This window comes from Ochotona curzoniae, unplaced genomic scaffold, assembly GCF_017591425.1.
Source record: "Ochotona curzoniae isolate NIBS_2020 unplaced genomic scaffold, NIBS_Ocur_1.0 contig_43, whole genome shotgun sequence".
NCBI classification, from domain to species: Eukaryota; Metazoa; Chordata; class Mammalia; order Lagomorpha; family Ochotonidae; genus Ochotona; species Ochotona curzoniae.
Genome location: NW_024466218.1, coordinates 18,703,542 through 18,720,608, shown reverse-complemented (window position 1 = coordinate 18,720,608; position 17,067 = coordinate 18,703,542). Strand labels below are relative to the sequence as shown.

Below are 17,067 nucleotides of genomic sequence, written 5' to 3'. Positions count from 1 at the left end.
CAGAGTTTCTTCTGGGTCTCCCATGTGCGTGCAGGGTCCCAAGGCTTTGGGCCATCCTCGACTGCTTTCCTAGGCCACAAGCAAAGAGCTGGATGGGAAGAGTTACTGCTGGGATTAGAACCAGTGCATATATGGGATCCCTGTGCATGCAAGATGAGGACTTTAGCTTCTAGGCTACCAAGCCGGGCCCTGTTTTAGCTTCTAAGTATTGGTTTTTGGCACATTTTTATTTAGTTTTTAAAAATATTTATCTATTTTTATTGGAAACACAGATATAGAGGGCAGAAATACAGAAGGAGGGCAGATATACAGAGAGAAAGATCTTCTGTCTACTGATTCACTCCCCAAGTGGCCACAATGGCTGGAGTTGCACTGATATGAAACCTGGGTCTCCTCTGTGGGTACAGGAGCCTAAAGCCCTGGGCTGTCCTCCATTGCTCTCTCAGGCCACACACAGGGAGCTGGACAGGGGAACAGAGCAGCCAGGACATGAACCAGCGCCCATGTGGGATATTGGTGGACACAAAGCATTGACCTCAGCCACTAGGCCATTGTACTGGGCTCTTTATTTAGTTTTTGTATATGGTGTGAGATAAGAAAATGCCACTCCATTCTCTCTCCATGAATTTAAAATTGTACAATTACATACAACTAGAAATAGCATATTTGTCAAAATGTACTTATTTGCATTCCAGACCAGCTTACTGACACTTACTGTCATGCCTTAGATTTGTGAACATATTCTTGTTGTTGTTGTCTTAAAGATTTATTTGTTTCAAAGGCAGTTAGGAAGAGGCAGATCTTCTACCTGCTGGTTCACTCCCCCCAATGATTGCAACGGCCAGAGGTAAGCAAGGCCATACAGATAACCAAGTAGAACACAAACGCTTTTTAATATGAATATGGGCACAAAAATACAATATACAGCCAGAAATAATCATTCTAACGATACTGACATTATCATCTAAGAATACAGAAATTACATTTTTAAGGAATACCAAGAGCAAACCAAACTCTTTTAAGTCCTACAGAAGTACTTGTTAGGGGAAAGGACGTTAACTTGGCTCTGGTCACAGTTCCATCATGTCTACTTTCTTTGTCAGTTCAGCTTCTATGGCATCCTAAAGGAAGAAATCGCACACGTGAGGTTAGAACACACACTGTAACTTCTAATGCTATCTAAATAAGGGAAGCAAAAAGAAAAACATTAAAACAAATATTTTACAACACCACAGCCAATATCAAATATACTTTTATATTTTTTAAGGTTTATTTTATTTGAAAGTCAGAGTTAGAGACAGAGAAGGAGAGATCCTCCACCTGCTGCTTCACGCCCCCGATGGGCACAAGGGCGAGTGCTGGGCCGGCCTGAAGCTGGTTAGGCAGGACCTTCCCGAGTCTCCCACATGGGTACAGGGCCCGGTAGACCCTGGGCCATCACCGCTGCCATCCCAGACCATTAGCAGAGAGCAAGTGGAGCAGCTGGGACTCGAATAGGTGCCCATATGAGATGCCAGGGCCACAGGCGGAGGACTAGCCTGAGCTGGCCCTCGGGTAAGTTCTTAGAATCAGATACCCCCTTACTTTGATTCTCTCTCTCTCCCTCTTCACCCGCACGCTCAGACACTTCATGGATTCTAATAAATATCTGAGGGGGAGAGCTTTGAGATGATGAGTCAGGGTAATGAAGAGATAATTCTGATTTTTAATCCAAAGCAGTACACTTCTCATCACTGTTGTCCTCAGTACTTCACATCTGCAAGCAAGGACAAATCGTTTCTGCCAGTTTTACTTTTTTTTACTCCTAAATCCATCCTATCTTCTAGTCATAGAAAAATCATCCTGAAGCACAAGCCTGATCAGTAGCATAACTTAGGCCTGGCGCTGTAGCCTAGCAGCAAAAGTTGTCACCTTGCATGCACCGGTTTTGATCCTGATGGTCCCACTTCCCATCCAGCTCCCTGCTTGTGGCCTGGGAAAGCAGTGGAGGACGGCCCAAAGCCTTGGAACCCTGCACCAAAGTGGGAGACCCAGAAGAGGCTCCTGGGTCCTAGTTTCAGATTAGCTCAGCTCTGGCTGTTGCAGCCAGTTGGGGAGTGAATTATCGGATGGAAGTTCTTCTCTGTCTCTCCTCTTCTCCATATATATGACTTTCCAATTTTAAAAAACTACAAAAAAAAAAAAAAGGAAAGGGCCTTAGCTCTTTCAGCATTCCTTTTATTTCTTTGACCAAAAAACAAAAATACTAGAACTACTTACTAATTCTCGCTTTGCTTCTTCAATTTTCACTTGAGCAAGAGATGGATTCTTTTAAAATAAAACAAAAGATAAGGTTACACTGCCTCGATCAGACAATAAAGGGAAAAAAGAGATTACAATTCTTTGCAGAAGCAAGAAACCTTACAGAGGAAATAACAAACACACCACACTGCGATTCCCTCAGCTTTTAAACAAACTCACCAGCTTACGATCATTTAGTCCCCTTAAGGAAGATTGTAGGAAATGACTTAAAAAAAAAAAAAGTAACAATTACCGGCATTAAGTCTAAATAGGACTCTAATTTTTTCTTCAAAGGTGCAGTCTGCCGTTTCAGTTCTGCAAGTTTCTGGAGATAGAAAAACACAAAATCACAGAGAAATAGAGACCTTCACAATGCAACCCCGTCCTGCCCATCTCAGAAATAACACATGAGAAAGAGTGGCATTCAGGTACCCCGACCTGAGTGAAACAGAGTTTCAAAGATGAATGGACAGGGCCCGGCGCGATTACAAGTGGTTAAGGTCCTAGCCTTGCACGCCCGGGATCCCATATGGGCGCCGGTTCTAATCCTGGCAGCCCTGCTTCCCTTCCAGCTCCCTGCCTGTGGCCTGGGAAAGCAGTGGAGGACAGCCCAAAGCTTTGGGACCCTGCACCCGTGCGGGAGACCCGGAAGAGGCTCCTGGATCCTGGCTTCAGATCGGCATAGCATTGGCCGTTGCGCTCACTTGGGGAGTGAATCATGGGACGGAAGATCTTCCTCTCTGTCTCTCCTCTCTGTATATCTGCCTTTCCAATAAAAATAAAATAAATCTTTAAAAAAGAAAAAAGATGAATGGACAAACTCGCCTCCAACAGAGGCAGCAAATACAAGAGGGTTAAGATGGTAAAGCTGCACCCACAGATCAGGAATGACCGGGGCCGGCACGGTGGCACAGCAAGCTAATCCTCTGTCGGTGGCACTGGTATCCCATAATGGCACCAGCTCATTTGGATGCTCTATTTCCTGATTCAGGTCCTCGCTTATGGCCTGGGAACACAGCAGATGATGGCCCAAGTTTTTGGGCCCTTGCATCCACGTGCGAGGTCTGGAAGAAGCTCCTTTTAAATAAATATATGTTCATGGAAAAAGAAATAAAAAAGGGGATTCGGAATGTAAGAAAGCTGTTATGGTGGGAGTGGATTTCTTTCCTTTTTTTTTTTAAATTTATTTAATTTTATTGTAAAGTTGTATACACAGAGAGGAGGAAGAGAAAGAGGAAGATCTTTTGTCCGCTGATTAACTCCGCAAATAGCCACAATGGCAGGAGCTGCACTGATCCGAAGCCAGGAGCCAGGAGTCTCTTCCAGGTCTCCCATAGGGGTGCAGAGTCCCAAGGCCTCTTCGGCTGCCTTCCTAGGCCACATGCAGGGAGCTGGATGGGAAGTGTGGCCGCTGGGATTAGAACCAGTGCCCATATGTTATCCCGGCATATGCAAGGCAAAGACTTTAGCTGCTAGGATACTGCGCCAGGCCCGGGGGTGGGTTTCTTACATAAAAATGAGTTCCACATGACCTGTCTCACGTGTGTTCACTTGCTTGTCTAACATGTTATGTAGAACTCAGCAAGAATCCCTCACAAGGTGTGACTTAGCAAGATGCCCCCACGATGGAAGACTCCCCAGCTCCAGCACCGTGAGCTAAATAAACAGCTATGACTCCCCCATTCCCTGACCACAGAACGCAGGCTCAGGGAACCGCTCACCTCCGACAGCGCGACTAGGGACTGATGGGACAGGGAAGCGTCCATGCCTCGGGTGGACAGCTGCTCCTACAATGACCGAGAAAGGAAGCTCCAGCTGAAAGGTTGTTTTGAAGGTGACCATCGTGAAAACGTTTCATTCATCAGGAAACAGAAAGAATGGAAACTACAAACCATACATGCAAACCGACATATGCCTCTACGCCCTGAGATGCTGCCCACAGCCCCTTCCCAGACTCACACCCTCATGACAAGGTGGAACCCGCACCTAGAGACCTGGGCCTCGGAGCCCCATGCCGGACCTGCAGCTACGAGGCCGGGTCACCTCGACCAGTCACCCGTCTTCTCCTGAGCCCCTCTCCTTTGTAAAAAGGAGCGACTGCCGAAGCCTGGCTGTGAAGAGCGAGGTGGGAAAGGAGCCTGAAAAGCAAGGACGGCACATCCTGGCCCCGGGACACACCTCCGCAGCTTTGATGCCAAGTCGGAACTCCTCTGACTTGGCCTTCAGGAAGTCCATGTTCTGAAGACGGCTGTCAACCTTGGCCCTTTCGAAAGACAGATGCAGTTCTGCCTTCTTCAGATCCCTTTTAAAAAAGCAAAATGAGAATATCAGCCTGTCCTCTCCAGTGAATGAGACAGAGAAAGATCCTCTGCAGCTTTTTGAATTCATCTCTGGCTTACTACTCAAGAGAAATAATCTACTTTCTAGATTATTTTCTGAAAGTCAGAGTTACAGAGAGAGAAGGAGGGGAAGGCAAACAGATCTTCCACCTGCTGGCCTGGCCCCCTCATGGCTACAATGGTCCAGGTTGGCTCAGGCCAAAGCCAGAGGCCAGGAACTTTATCTGGATCTGCCTCATGAGTGGCAAGTGCCCAAACACTTGAGCCATCTTCCACCGTTTTTCCCAAATCAAGAACAGGAGCTGGACTGAAAGTAAAATATCTGGTACAAGAGCCATAGAGGGTGCCAGTATCACAGGCGGAGGGTTAACAAGCTGTGCCATAGTGACAGCTCCTGTATTTTTCTATCATGAATTTAATATCCTAGACTACTGTGTATTCTCCCAGGTCAACTGCTATCTTGGAATTTTCCCAAGGAATACACAGCAATTTTTAGATTAACTCAGGCTCGGGCCTAGAGCGGTGGCACAGTGGTTAAGGTCCTCACCCTGCACGTCCGGGATCCCATATGGGCGCCGGTTCTAATCCCTGCAGCCCTGCTTCCCATCCAGCTCCCTGCCTGTGGCCCGGGAAAGCAGTCGAGGACAGCCCAAAACTTTGGGACCCTGCACCTGCAGGGGAGACCTGGAAGAGGCTCCTGGCTTTGGATTGGCTCAGCTCCAGCCGTTGCGGCTGCTTGGAGAGTGAATCATTGGACAGATCTTCCTCTCTGTCTCTCCTCTCTGTATATCTGCCTTTCCAATAAAAAAACAAAATAAATCTTTAAAAGAAAAAAAAAAAGATTAACTCAGGCTTGAGCCCGGCGCTGTGGCCTGGTGGCTAAAGTCCTCGCCTTGAACATGCCAGGATCCCATATGGACGCCGGTTCTAATCCCGGTGGCCCCACTTCCCATCCAGCTCCCTGCCTGTGGCCTGGGGAAGCAGTCGAGGATGGCCCAAGGCCTTGGGACCCTGCAACTGCACGGGAAACCTGGAAGAGCTCCTGGCTCCTGGTTTCAGATCGGCACAGCACCAGCCGTTACGGTCACTTGGAGAGTGAATCATCGGACAGAAGATCTTCCTCTCTCTCTCCTCTCTGTATATCTGACTTTGCAATAAAAATAAATAAATCTTAAAAGAAAAAAAAGATGAACTCAGGCTAGCTATTCTCAGAAAAAGTTAGTCTGCAGTTCATAAGAGTCGTAAAGCCTATTCGAAATAGAAGGTGCTGGATCCTTGCCTTACACCTGCCGGGATCCCTGTCCTGGTTTCTCCACTTCCCATCCAGCTCCCTGCTTGTGGTCTGGGAGGTCAGTGGAGGATGACCCAACACCTTGGGGCCCTGCACCCATTTGGGGAATCCAGAGGGGCTCCTGGCTCTTGGCTTCAGAACAGCTTGGCTCCGACCCTTGTGGAGACTTGGGGAGGTGACCCAGTGGACGGAGGATTTTTTTATGTCTCTTTCTGTGTATCTGCCTTTCTAATAGAAAAATGACGGGCCTGGCGCGGTGGCGCAGTGGTTAAGGTCCTCGCCTTGCACGCCCGGGATCCCATATGGGCGCCAGTTCTATCCCGGCAGCCCCACTTCCCTTCCAGCTCCCTGCCTGTGGCCTGGGAAAGCAGTCGAGGACAGCCCAAAGCTTTGGGAACCTGCACCCGCGTGGGAGACCCGGAAAAGTCTCCTGGCTTCAGATCGGCATAGTATCAGCCGTTGCGCTCACTTGGGGAGTGAATCATGGGACGGAAGATCTTCCTGTCTCTCCTCTCTGTATATTCGCCTTTCCAATAAAAAAAAAATAATAAAAATAAATCTTAAAAAAAAAAGAAAAGAAAAATGAAATGGATCTTTGAAGAAATAGGAGGTCCTAAAGTCTTTCCACCAACTATGATATTACATACTGCTTTGTACAGATGTACTATTTTCTGAAATAATTTGGTATTTTTCCTTCTATTTTATTTTTACTTTTTTAGAAAATTTATTTTTATTAGACTGTCAGATATACAGAAAGGAGGAGAAACAGAGAGGAAGATTTTCTGTCCACTGATTCACTCCCCAAGTGGCCACAACAGCTGGAGCTGAAATGATCCAAAGCCAGGAGCCCAAAGCCTCTTCTGGGTACCCCAAATGGGTATAGGGTCCCAAGACTTTGGGTCATCCTCAACTGCCTTCCCAGGCCCCAAGCAGGGAGCTGAATGGGCAGTGGGGCTGCTGGGATAGAACCAGCATCCTCTGGGATCCCAGTGCGTTCAAGGTGAGGACTTTAGCCGCTAGGCTGCAGTGCTGGATCCTATTTTATTTTGAATTTTATGGTACAATTCATAGGCTCTGGGATTTCCCCTGCCCACCCCTCTTATCCCCTCCCCCCTAACTTATTTTTTCCATATTATTACAATAGCATAGTACTTTATAAACAGTCATAAGTCCATCATTCTGTTTTTTAAGTGTGTCCTAACATTGCTGGTACAGACAATGGCAGACAGTTCAGCATCCTATTGTCAAGATTTATGAGCAAATTTGTATACCACCAAATTACCTGTGTATCTACACAATCCTGACCCCCAGACTCTCATGTCTGGAATAACAAGGACCTAAAGAAGGTCCATGCCATCAGAGGAAGGAAACCACAGTTATAACAACAAGATGGAACAAAGCAAATATAATGGCACTTGAAGTGGTATACTAGCTTACAAGCTAAAATAAATCAAATACATTCGAGTATCATAATGTGTATGCTGGATGTAAAAATAAATAAGAGGTAAGAAATTAGATGAAGTAAAAAGTGAAAGTCCATATGCAATCATCCCCACTTCAAGTAATTTTCTACCTAAAAGAATGATTTATGGATCCTTTGTCCCAACATTTAAAAAAATCACTTCTATAGCCAAAACTAAGTCTGACAATGTCCTGTTGTTACCTGTATAATAAAAGTTTGTCACTGCTTTCAACTCAAGTACTTACTCTCGTAGGCATTTTTCTAATACTAAAGTAGCAGTTAGATTTTTTTCAAGTTTTTCCAACTCAAGCTTAATTTCTTCATTTTTGGATTTCATTCGAAAAAGATCGGATGTGAGATCATTCACTGCGGGGATAAAACTACAAGAAGAAAACTGGTCACATAAGGAGCACAAAGGAAGACGATTATAATTAGTCCTCACCCCCAGGAAAAATCTTAGCTTTGTGTGGCTTCTTATGTGGTCGTGCTGTTTGATCCTGTCGCCGTTCCCAACCCTTGAAAGGGCAGAGCGCAAGTTCTAACTTACAGCTGTGTGGCTCTCTGTAAATTAGAGCGCTAGTTCTTACAGCTGTGTAGTTCTCAGAACGAGCGGCAGTTCTAAGTTACATCCATGCAGCTCTCTGTAAGAGCGGCAGTTGTAAGTTACAGCCGTGCAGTTCCCTGTATGTTACAGCGCTGGTTCTACCTAAGATGCGGTCATAAACAGTACGCACCCAGGAGTCAGTCAGGGTTAGACTCCCAGCTGTGCCGTTTACTCGTTTGCTGAAGTTCTTTTACCCATTCCTCCTGTAGCCCGGTGTTCCTCTTAGTTGTTGGAAGATCATGTCATGGAGGTAAAGGATATCACATGCAAAGATCCCAAGCCACCTCTACCCGGTACAGTGGGCACAGGACCAGAATTGACTGCGACAATCGAAACATTGAGCTTATCACTTTCCTTGATATTTACAGGGAACAATGTGATACCTAATCCATTTCCAATGCACACACAAGAACCAACCTTTATAAACCTAGTTCTGGAAGAAAACACTGAAATCTAACCAATACCAAATTTAACTCTATTAATTGTACTTACCAGCAAAGATACAGGGTTAAATAAAACTCAATGCTTTGGCATTTATTGTTGCTGCTTCATAAAGATTTGCCCGATAAGCAACAAGGTCCTTCCAGCAATATCTCATAGCATCACAGCATGTATTACGACAGAAACCGCAATGGTCACAATAATTACCTAGTAAGGGAGGTGTCCTTTGTTTCAAGAGCCATTGCACTATCAACCAAAGCGTTCAGGTACCGGGACCCTGTGCTGGAGAGATTGGCAGGGGAGAAGTTCAAGCTCTCCATGAGAAGGTCTTGAAGATGCTTGGCTGCAAATACACAGAGAGTTCCATGCTAAGATGTTTTCTTTGGGGGAATGACAGGAGGGCTTCTTTCCAAACTTTTAACACCTGTGTTGAGTTAGAACTCACTGCCTGGCATTCTACCCACCCGAAGTATATGTTCAGTGGTGATTAGTATATTCAGAATCGTACAGTTAGCAACACAATCCATTTTAGAATATTTCATCATTCCAAAAATAAATATCACATTCCTAAGTCATCATTTTTTTAATTTAAAAACTTTTTATCTATTTAAAAGACATACTGACATACTGAAAGAGGTTTCCCATCCTCTGGTTAACTCCCCACATGGTTGTATTGATTGGGGCTAGGCCAGGAACTCTATCTGGTTCTCTTACGTAGGTAGCAGCAGATTTCCAAGTGCTTGAGCCATCCATCTTCCTGCTGCTTTCCGGCACTCCAATATGGGATTTGAGCCTCCCAAGTTGGGACCTAAGAGTTTCCCATCCAATTCTCTGTTAATGTACCCTGGGAAGGAGCAGGTGGCTGGGGGCCCAACACCTACACAAGAGACCCAGCTGGAGCCTGCACTGCTGGCCCAACCTTGGCTGTTGTGGGTATTTGCAGAGTGAACTGCAGACAGTGGGGAGGGTCACTGTCTCTCTTCCTCTGTCATTGCCATTGAAACAGTTGAAAATAATTAAAATAAAAATATAGAACAGAAAGCAGAATAAAGGATGCTGAACAGACAAAAACTGAGACAATCTGCTGAGAAATCACCTTACAAGAAATACTAAAGGAAGTTCTTTAGGCTGAAAGCAAGTGATGCCAACTGGTATTTTGAATGCACACAAAACACTCGAGTATCAGCAACTATTTTTCTTTCTCTTTTACTAATTGACTTTAAAAACAAATGTGAGGAAAAATTGAACACAGTTGTATGATAGCTGCATAGAATGTATTTTTGAGCCATAGAAAGACGCTGACAGCACCACAAAGGTTATAAATGCGTAGGGTCCTATAAGGGTGTTCTGGGCTAAAGAAATGATAACTCATGGTGAGCAACAGTTACGACAACGCACTGTCCAGTCTGTAACATGATATAACATGTGTAACTATAACACCACAAAAGGGGAAAGGAGGATACAGCTGACTGTAGAGCAGTACTGTTTCTCTACTGACTAGAATTAAGCTAGTACAAATCTACAGCTGGTTCTAATAAAATACAAATGGTAACCCTTAGAGCAAACACTCAAAAAACATCAAAAAGGAATGAAAACATGGGCCCAGCGTGGTAACCTAGTGGCTAAGGTCCTTGCATTGGGATCTCATATGGGCACCAGTTCTAAACCCAGCGACCTCACTTCCCATCCAGCTCTCTGCTTGTGGCATGGAAAGGCAGTCCCAGAGCTTTGGGACCCTGCACCCGCATGGGAGACCCAGAAGAAGCTCCTGGATTTTCGGATCAGCTCAGCTCTGGCTGTTGCGGCCTCTTGGGGAGTGAATCAGTAGACGGGAGATCTTTCTCTCTGTCTCTCCTCCTCTTTGTATATCTCACTTTCCAATAAAAATTTTTAAAAATCTTAAAAAAAAAAAACACTGCAGAAATTAGAATGCTAATCAGAAAATATTTACTTAATGCAGGCGTACGGAATCTTTCTTCTGTCAAGGTTATTGATTGCCATCATTTTTTTCAAGATTTATTTTATTTATTTTTTATTGGAAAGGCGGATATACAGAGAGGAGAGACAGAGAGGAAGATCTTCCGTCCAATGATTCACTCCCCAAGTGAGTGCAACGGGCCGATACTATGCCGATCCGAAGCCAGGAGCCTCTTCCGGGTCTCCCACACGGGTGCAGGTTCCCAAGGCTTTGGGCCGTCCTCGACTGCTTTCCCGGGCCACAGGCAGGGAGCTGGAAGGGAAGCGGGGCTGCCAGGATTAGAACCGGTGCCTATATGGGATCCCGGGCGTGCAAGGTGAGGACCTTAACCACTGTGCCACCACGCCGGGCCCATAAGGATTTATTTTTACTTGAAAGAGTTAGAGGAAGAGACACAGAGCAAAAGAGCTCTTCCACCTGCTGGTTCATTCCACAATGGCAGGAATGTCCAAAGCTGAGCTAGTCTGAAGCTGGGAGTCAGGAGCCCAAGACTTGCACTGTTTTCCCAGGCCTAGCAGAGAGCTGGATTAGAGGTAGAGCAGCCAGGTCCAGAACTAGCTTCCACGATGGATCCAGTAGTGCCACAGGTAGAGGGTTATCCTGAAATCCACCGCACCAGCCTCCCCCCAGTTTGAATATTTACAATATCATTTACAGGCCACACAAAATAACTGACTTAAAAATTAGCCTGTTACAGATTCACTGAATTTGAAATCTGCCTGCAGATGCCTTGGCAGGACCAGACCAAATGATTCTGCTGGCCTCAGATGGCCTGTAGGCCAGACATTCTCCATCTGTGACTTAATTAATTAAATATTTATTTTTATTGGGAATGCAGATATACAGAGAAAAGCAGATAAAAAGACCCTCCATGCACTAATTCACTCTGCAAGTGCTTCTAATGGCCAGAGCCAAGCAGATCTGAAGTCAAGAGCCAAAACCTCCCCCAGGTCTCCCACACTGATATAGGGTCCCAAGGCAATGGGCCACCATCTACTGCCCTCCCAGGACACGAGCAGGGAGCTGGATAGGAAGCAGAGCAGCCATGAACCAGAGCCTACATGGGATCTTAGCACACGTAAAGTGAGGATTTAGCCATTAGGTTCTCACGCTGGGCCCTCCATCTGTGATTTAATGCTAAACAAAGTAGAAAAAAAGAACAGAGAAAAACCAGTCAGCAGACACAGAAAAGGAGAAGTCAGATGTCATGCAAGTGCAACTATAGCTATAACAGCAGTAAATCTCAGTGGATAAAAGCAGTCCAGGACCCAGTGCAACAGCCTAGTGGTTAAATCCTCACCTTGCATCTGCCAGGATTGAATATAGGCACCAGTTCGTATCTCAGCAGTTCCAGTTTCCACCCAGCTTGTGTCCTGGGAAAGCAGTAAAGGATAGCCCAAAGCCTTGGGACTCTGCACCCGCATAGGAGACACAAAAAAGCTCCTGTCGGATTAGCTTAGCTCCAACCATTGTGACCACCTGGGGAGTGAACCAGTGAACAGAAGATCTTTCTGTCTCTCCTTTCTGTATATCCGCCTTTCCAACAACAACAAAAAGTTGTTATTAAAAAAAAAAGAAGAAAAAAACAGCCTGCACCCAGCAAGGTGGCTTAGCGGCTAATGTCCTTGCCTTGCACATACTGGGATCCTATACGGCCGTCGGTTCTAATCCCAGCAGCCCCACTTCGCATCCAGCTCCCTGTGTGTGGCCTGGGAAACAGGCCTTGGGATCCTGCACCAGTGTGGGAGACCCAGAAGAAGTTCCTGGCTCCTGGCCTAGGACAGCTGTTGTAGCCACTTATGGAGTGAACCAGCAGATAGAAGATCTTTTGTATCTCCTCTCTGTAAATCTGACTTTCCAATAAAGATAAATAAATCATTAAAACACACACACACACATATATATATGTACCAATATAGAGAAACTATATGAAACAAAAACTGACAAAATAAATGGAAAAGCAGAGTTCAACAATAGTTGGAGACTTTAATATCTCACTTTCAATAATGAAAACTGGGCAGAAGATCAATGTGGAAACAAGACAGAACAACAGTATGATTAACTAATCTAAAAGATACTTCTAGAGTCCTCCAGGGGAAGGCTTTTGGCACAGTGGTTTAGTAATTCATATCCCATTCATTTTTTTTAAGATTTATTTATCTTTACTGTAAGAAGATTTTAGAGAAGAGACAGAAAGATCTTTCATCCACTGGTTTACTCTCCAAATGTTTGCAGCCCCCGTAGCTGTGTGGATACGAAGTCAGGAGACAGGAGCCTCTTCTGGGTCTCCCACGTGGGTGCATCCTCTATTGCTTTCCCAGACTATAAGCAGGGAGCTGGATGGGAAGTGGAGCAGCCAGGACACAAATAGGTGCCCCTATGGGATGTCACTCTTGCAGGGAGAGGATTAACTAATGGTGCCATGGTGATGGCCCAACCCACATCCGTTCTGCAGTTGTGAGTTCAAATACTACCTCTGCCTCCAATTCCAGCGAACTGCTCACGCACACCCTTGGAGGCAGTGGCTTGGCTACCTCCCTCATGGGAGATACTGGTGAGGTTCCAAGGCCCTGACTTCATCCTGGCTCAGCACTAGCTGTTGCTGGCACGTGGAGTGTGAGACAGCAGATGGAAGATCTGTCTCTTTGCCTCCCAAATAAGAAAGGAATGGAGCAGGGAAGAAAGAAAAAAGAAAAAAATCTTAAGCATGAGATTGTTCTGGACCTAAAGTTCATTTCTTTTTTTTTTTTCCTTTTACTGCAAAGTCAGATATATACAGAGAGGAGGAGAGACAGAGAAGAAGATCTTCCATCCAATGACCCAAGTGACTGCAACGGCTGGTGCTGCACCGATCCGAAGCCAGGAGCCCAGATCCTCTTCCAGGTCTCCCACGTGGGTGCAGGGTCCCAAGGCTTTGGGCCGTCCTCAACTGCCTTCCCAGGCCACGAGCAGGGAGCTGGATGGGAAGCAGGGCTGCCAGGACTAGAACCGGTGCCCATATGGGATCCCAGCACATTCAAGGCGAGGACTTTAGCCGCTAGGCCACAGCGCCAGGCCCTAAAGTTCATTTCTCTGTACTATTTTTAGTAACTACAAAAGTAAAGTCACTTAGAAATAAAACAGCTGCAAACATGATAATGAAGGAGTAGCATGTGGGGAGTTTTGGGATGATGGACGAAGCTGTTACGCAACTGGCTCTAGGGGCAGCTCCCGATACTGTGTATTAAGATTACACCAAGACAGGCAATTTTACTGTCAATTTTAGTGAGAAAATGGGAGGAAGGAGAGAAAAAAAAACTGGAAAAAAGCACATATACAATACTATAATAGAATTAAATATTAATTGCACTGTACTCAAAATATTATATGTGACAAATACCACTTACTGGGTTAAAAATAGAGCAAAATGTGGATGTTATATGCTCTATCTTTGGGGCACTCTTCTAAGACCTTGGCCAATGTTCACTTTTGTGGCTTTCGTTATAAAAACACTAGGTGTGTTGAAAACACTTTTTCAAGTTAAGTAATCCCAGGAGAAAACAAAAGCAACCCCTGAGACACAGTAGTAATTAGTTCAAGTGCCCTACTTCAGGGCTGCCACGGCCAGCGCCTTGTTGGCTTGCCGGGCCCTAAGCATGGGACAGGAGACAGATTAAAGAAACCTCTAAGTAAAGAGCCATCAGGTGTTATTTTTTGAACCTGTCATTGACACTGTCTCAACCCAGATGTTTCGAAGAATGGAACTTGCATTATTTTTAACATATTGTTTACCCAATACTATGTCAATTAATTCCATAATGTTGTATATTGATACTGAGGCCTTGTTGGGCTTTTAACTGACCGGATCTTTACTCTGTTAGCCCTATCTTCAGACTAGAGAAGGTCTCCCCAAGAGGCCACTGAACTTATCTGGACAATAAGACGCTGGACTTTATGCTAGATATGTGTTTGCAAGGAACGAATCTCAACTGAACTTGAACTGTGGTTATGCAACAAGGTGGAGGAATCCACCATGTGGGGAGGGGTATGGGAGGGGTGGGGGGAATCCCCAGTGCCTATAAAACTGTATCATATAATACAATGTTAACAACAATAAAAAAAAAAAAAGAGCCATCAGGTGTCTTCCCTGTCAACCTGATAAGTTCAGGCTTTTTCACAAGTCTTAGGCTATTTTTCTTTTATTCCATGAGTATCAACACAGTAACGCTATGAGCATTATTGAATAGAAACGTATCCAGGTAACACAGTAAGTCCTCTGCAACAGGCCCGGCACCTCCGAGGGCTGCAAAGGGGAGAGCCTCTATTTGTTACGCCATGCCATGAGCTCAGGACCCCACCTTACCTTCCGACTCATACTCGCTCGCTTTCTGTTTCAAGTCTTCCGTTACCAGCTGGACATCTCTGTCGCGGACCCTGTTGCGTTCTGCAAGGTGATACAAAACCTCTGTGGTCCGTGGGTTCACCTCATACTGTGGAATGGGATGATCTCCAAATATTTTTTTCAACCACGCAGCAATCTAACCGCAAAAAGGAAGAGAAATATCATTATTATTTTGGTACGCAGGGTTTCATAAAGTAATCCAGCACAAACTACATGCCATGCCTGCTGTGGCGTCCTACATCACATCCTAATTCGTCTTCAGGTAGACATCACACGTCAGGATATAAGCGCAGGTGTGAGAATCCTAGCAGCGCACAGCAGTGACGCGCTACCTGAGTCTGACAGGTGGGTTTCGGGGCTCAAGTCCCACTCCAGTCAGCTCCAAGGGATTTCGTGACTGCGGCTGCTCAAAAGCTCCCCAAGTCCGCGATCTCCAGCCGAGAGAGTCCGGGGAAGAAAGAGAAACTCCTTTTGGGGGGAGGGTCCCCAAGACACGGGAATCACCGATGGTGAAAGGCAGCACCAAAGATGGGCGTAGCGGGAAGGGGACAGAGAAGAAAGCCGCCGCGGCTGCGCTCGGGGGACGCGTCGACAGCAGCAGCAAGTCCCAGACGCGGTTTTCCGGGAGCCGCAAGAGCCTCCTCCCGCCCATCACCTGCGCCTCCTTCGTCTCCCGCGCCTCCATAGCCGTCGCTCCCGCCACTTCGCGCGGAACTCCTGGAGGAAGCGGCCCCGCCTACGCGCCGTTGGCCCGGCCCCTCGCCGCCCGGGGCTTTCTGGGAGTTGTGGTCCCGTTTTGCCTCCTCGCAGCCATCTGGACTCCACAGTATCATCTTAAGGAATGAGAAGTAAAGCTGCCTGTGGTTTATTTTTATTTCTAGCTTGAGTCACGTATCTTTAAGGAAAAAAGAACTTGAAATCTGGGGTATTGGTTAGCTCCTGGGGTCCGTGCAGTGGGTGTGGATGACACCAAGGTGTGAAGAGAACAGCTCCGCTGCATGGCAAGGCCTGGCAGATGTCTCCTCCAGCACTCCCTTTTGCATGGACACTCAACCACCCCACTAAGAATTCTGTAATCTATTGAGACATTGTTGCCCCTATGTGCAACCGATGTGAGCTTTAGAGTTAATGTTGCTGATAAGCTCTTGGTGAGTGGGCCTTTAACTACACACAGGAGTGCAATCAAGCCCATGCTGTTTCTGGACACCTTACTGTGTGCCTGCCATTGCCCTGGAATCTGGCCCAGACATGCAGCATGCCTTGTGGGAAATGGCTTGATAAGAATCATACAAATTAATGGAGGTGATGGGAGTATGAGCTGAAGCTGTTATGGCAAAAAATATAGTTACTGTGACCCTAAATGTTAGCCTGTCCTTGCCGCTTTTATCATTGTTTTGACTAGAGGAATTATAGGGTGATTTTACTAATATCATAGAGATATGCTTTTTATTATTGTTTGACTGTTTATGAGGTTGTAGAGCCTATAGTTGTAGGGGGATTTAATGTTTGAAACTTTCTGTCTTGGATCTTTATGCCTTTTCACTTTTGATGTGTTTCTCCCATTAAGTGATAGGTAAGTTACAGACACAGGAATGTAGTGAGAATGTTTTACTAATTAGTAGGTAACCATATATGCCTTGGCCTTGGAGTCCCAGCAGTTACCCAATGGCTACTACTGAAGAATGAATAATGGCTTGCTTTGAAGAAACTGATTATACTAAATTACAGAATCATCTTTAAGAGCACCTGTTTGGCCATGAAGTAAAAATTAATTAATCGAACATCTGTGCAAGCTAGCTTAGCTCTGAAGCTAAAGATAATAATAAAATGTGCAGAGGCTGGTGATGTGTCTGAGTAAATAAAAGGACAGCTTCTCGAGCTGTTACAAGAGGGCTCCAACTGACAGTGTCCGTGTCTTTTATTTTCACTGATTCCACACACCCTTCTGGATCTTCGAATGTGGCTGCAGCTGGCCTGCAGCAGTTAACCAATTTCTATCATATAGACTGCATCCAATTGACGTTTTCATTTTATTCTGGCAGTATGAAATACAGCAGCCTTAATCTTACCCACCAGCTCCCACTGCCAACAAGCTAAGTGTGTAGGAGGCTTTTTTTTTTCTTTGAGAAGACTTTTATACCCAAGAAACTCAACAGCATGCATTTACCTCAACCATGTGGTGAGTTGCTTAGCCCAGACCTTTTATGGCATAGCAATGCAGGCTACAGATTTTACAGCCAGAACATTGCCCCCGACAGCTGATCTTGTCACTACCTGTCATTATAGCTGGT

At 45.6% G+C, this 17,067-nt stretch overlaps 1 protein-coding gene across 1 annotated transcript; it reads right to left on the bottom strand.

Annotated features, from left to right (window-relative positions):
* Positions 1 to 877: 877 nt before the first annotated feature.
* On the bottom strand, positions 878 to 15,525 carry HAUS1 (HAUS augmin like complex subunit 1). Its single transcript, XM_040984970.1, has 9 exons — positions 15,432 to 15,525; positions 14,738 to 14,912; positions 8,625 to 8,760; positions 7,618 to 7,752; positions 4,459 to 4,582; positions 4,002 to 4,067; positions 2,534 to 2,605; positions 2,260 to 2,307; positions 878 to 1,121 (listed from the first exon to the last, which is right to left on the bottom strand). Exons 1-9 carry the CDS (start codon positions 15,459 to 15,461, stop codon positions 1,071 to 1,073), a joined length of 837 nt encoding a protein of 278 aa, XP_040840904.1. The 5' UTR covers positions 15,462 to 15,525; the 3' UTR covers positions 878 to 1,070.
* Positions 15,526 to 17,067: the final 1,542 nt, after the last annotated feature.

What these genes read in the sequence shown, in the direction of transcription:
- HAUS1 (XM_040984970.1), bottom strand. Translation starts at nt 15,461, where the DNA reads ATGGAGGCGCGGGAGACGAAGGAGGCGCAG. An exon ending in GAGCGAGTATGAGTCGGAAG is followed by an intron (nt 8,761 to 14,737) that starts GTAAGGTGGGGT and finishes GTGTATTTGCAG; the next exon opens with CCAAGCATCTTCAAGACCTT. An exon ending in AAGGACACCTCCCTTACTAG is followed by an intron (nt 7,753 to 8,624) that starts GTAATTATTGTG and finishes TTCTTCTTGTAG; the next exon opens with TTTTATCCCCGCAGTGAATG.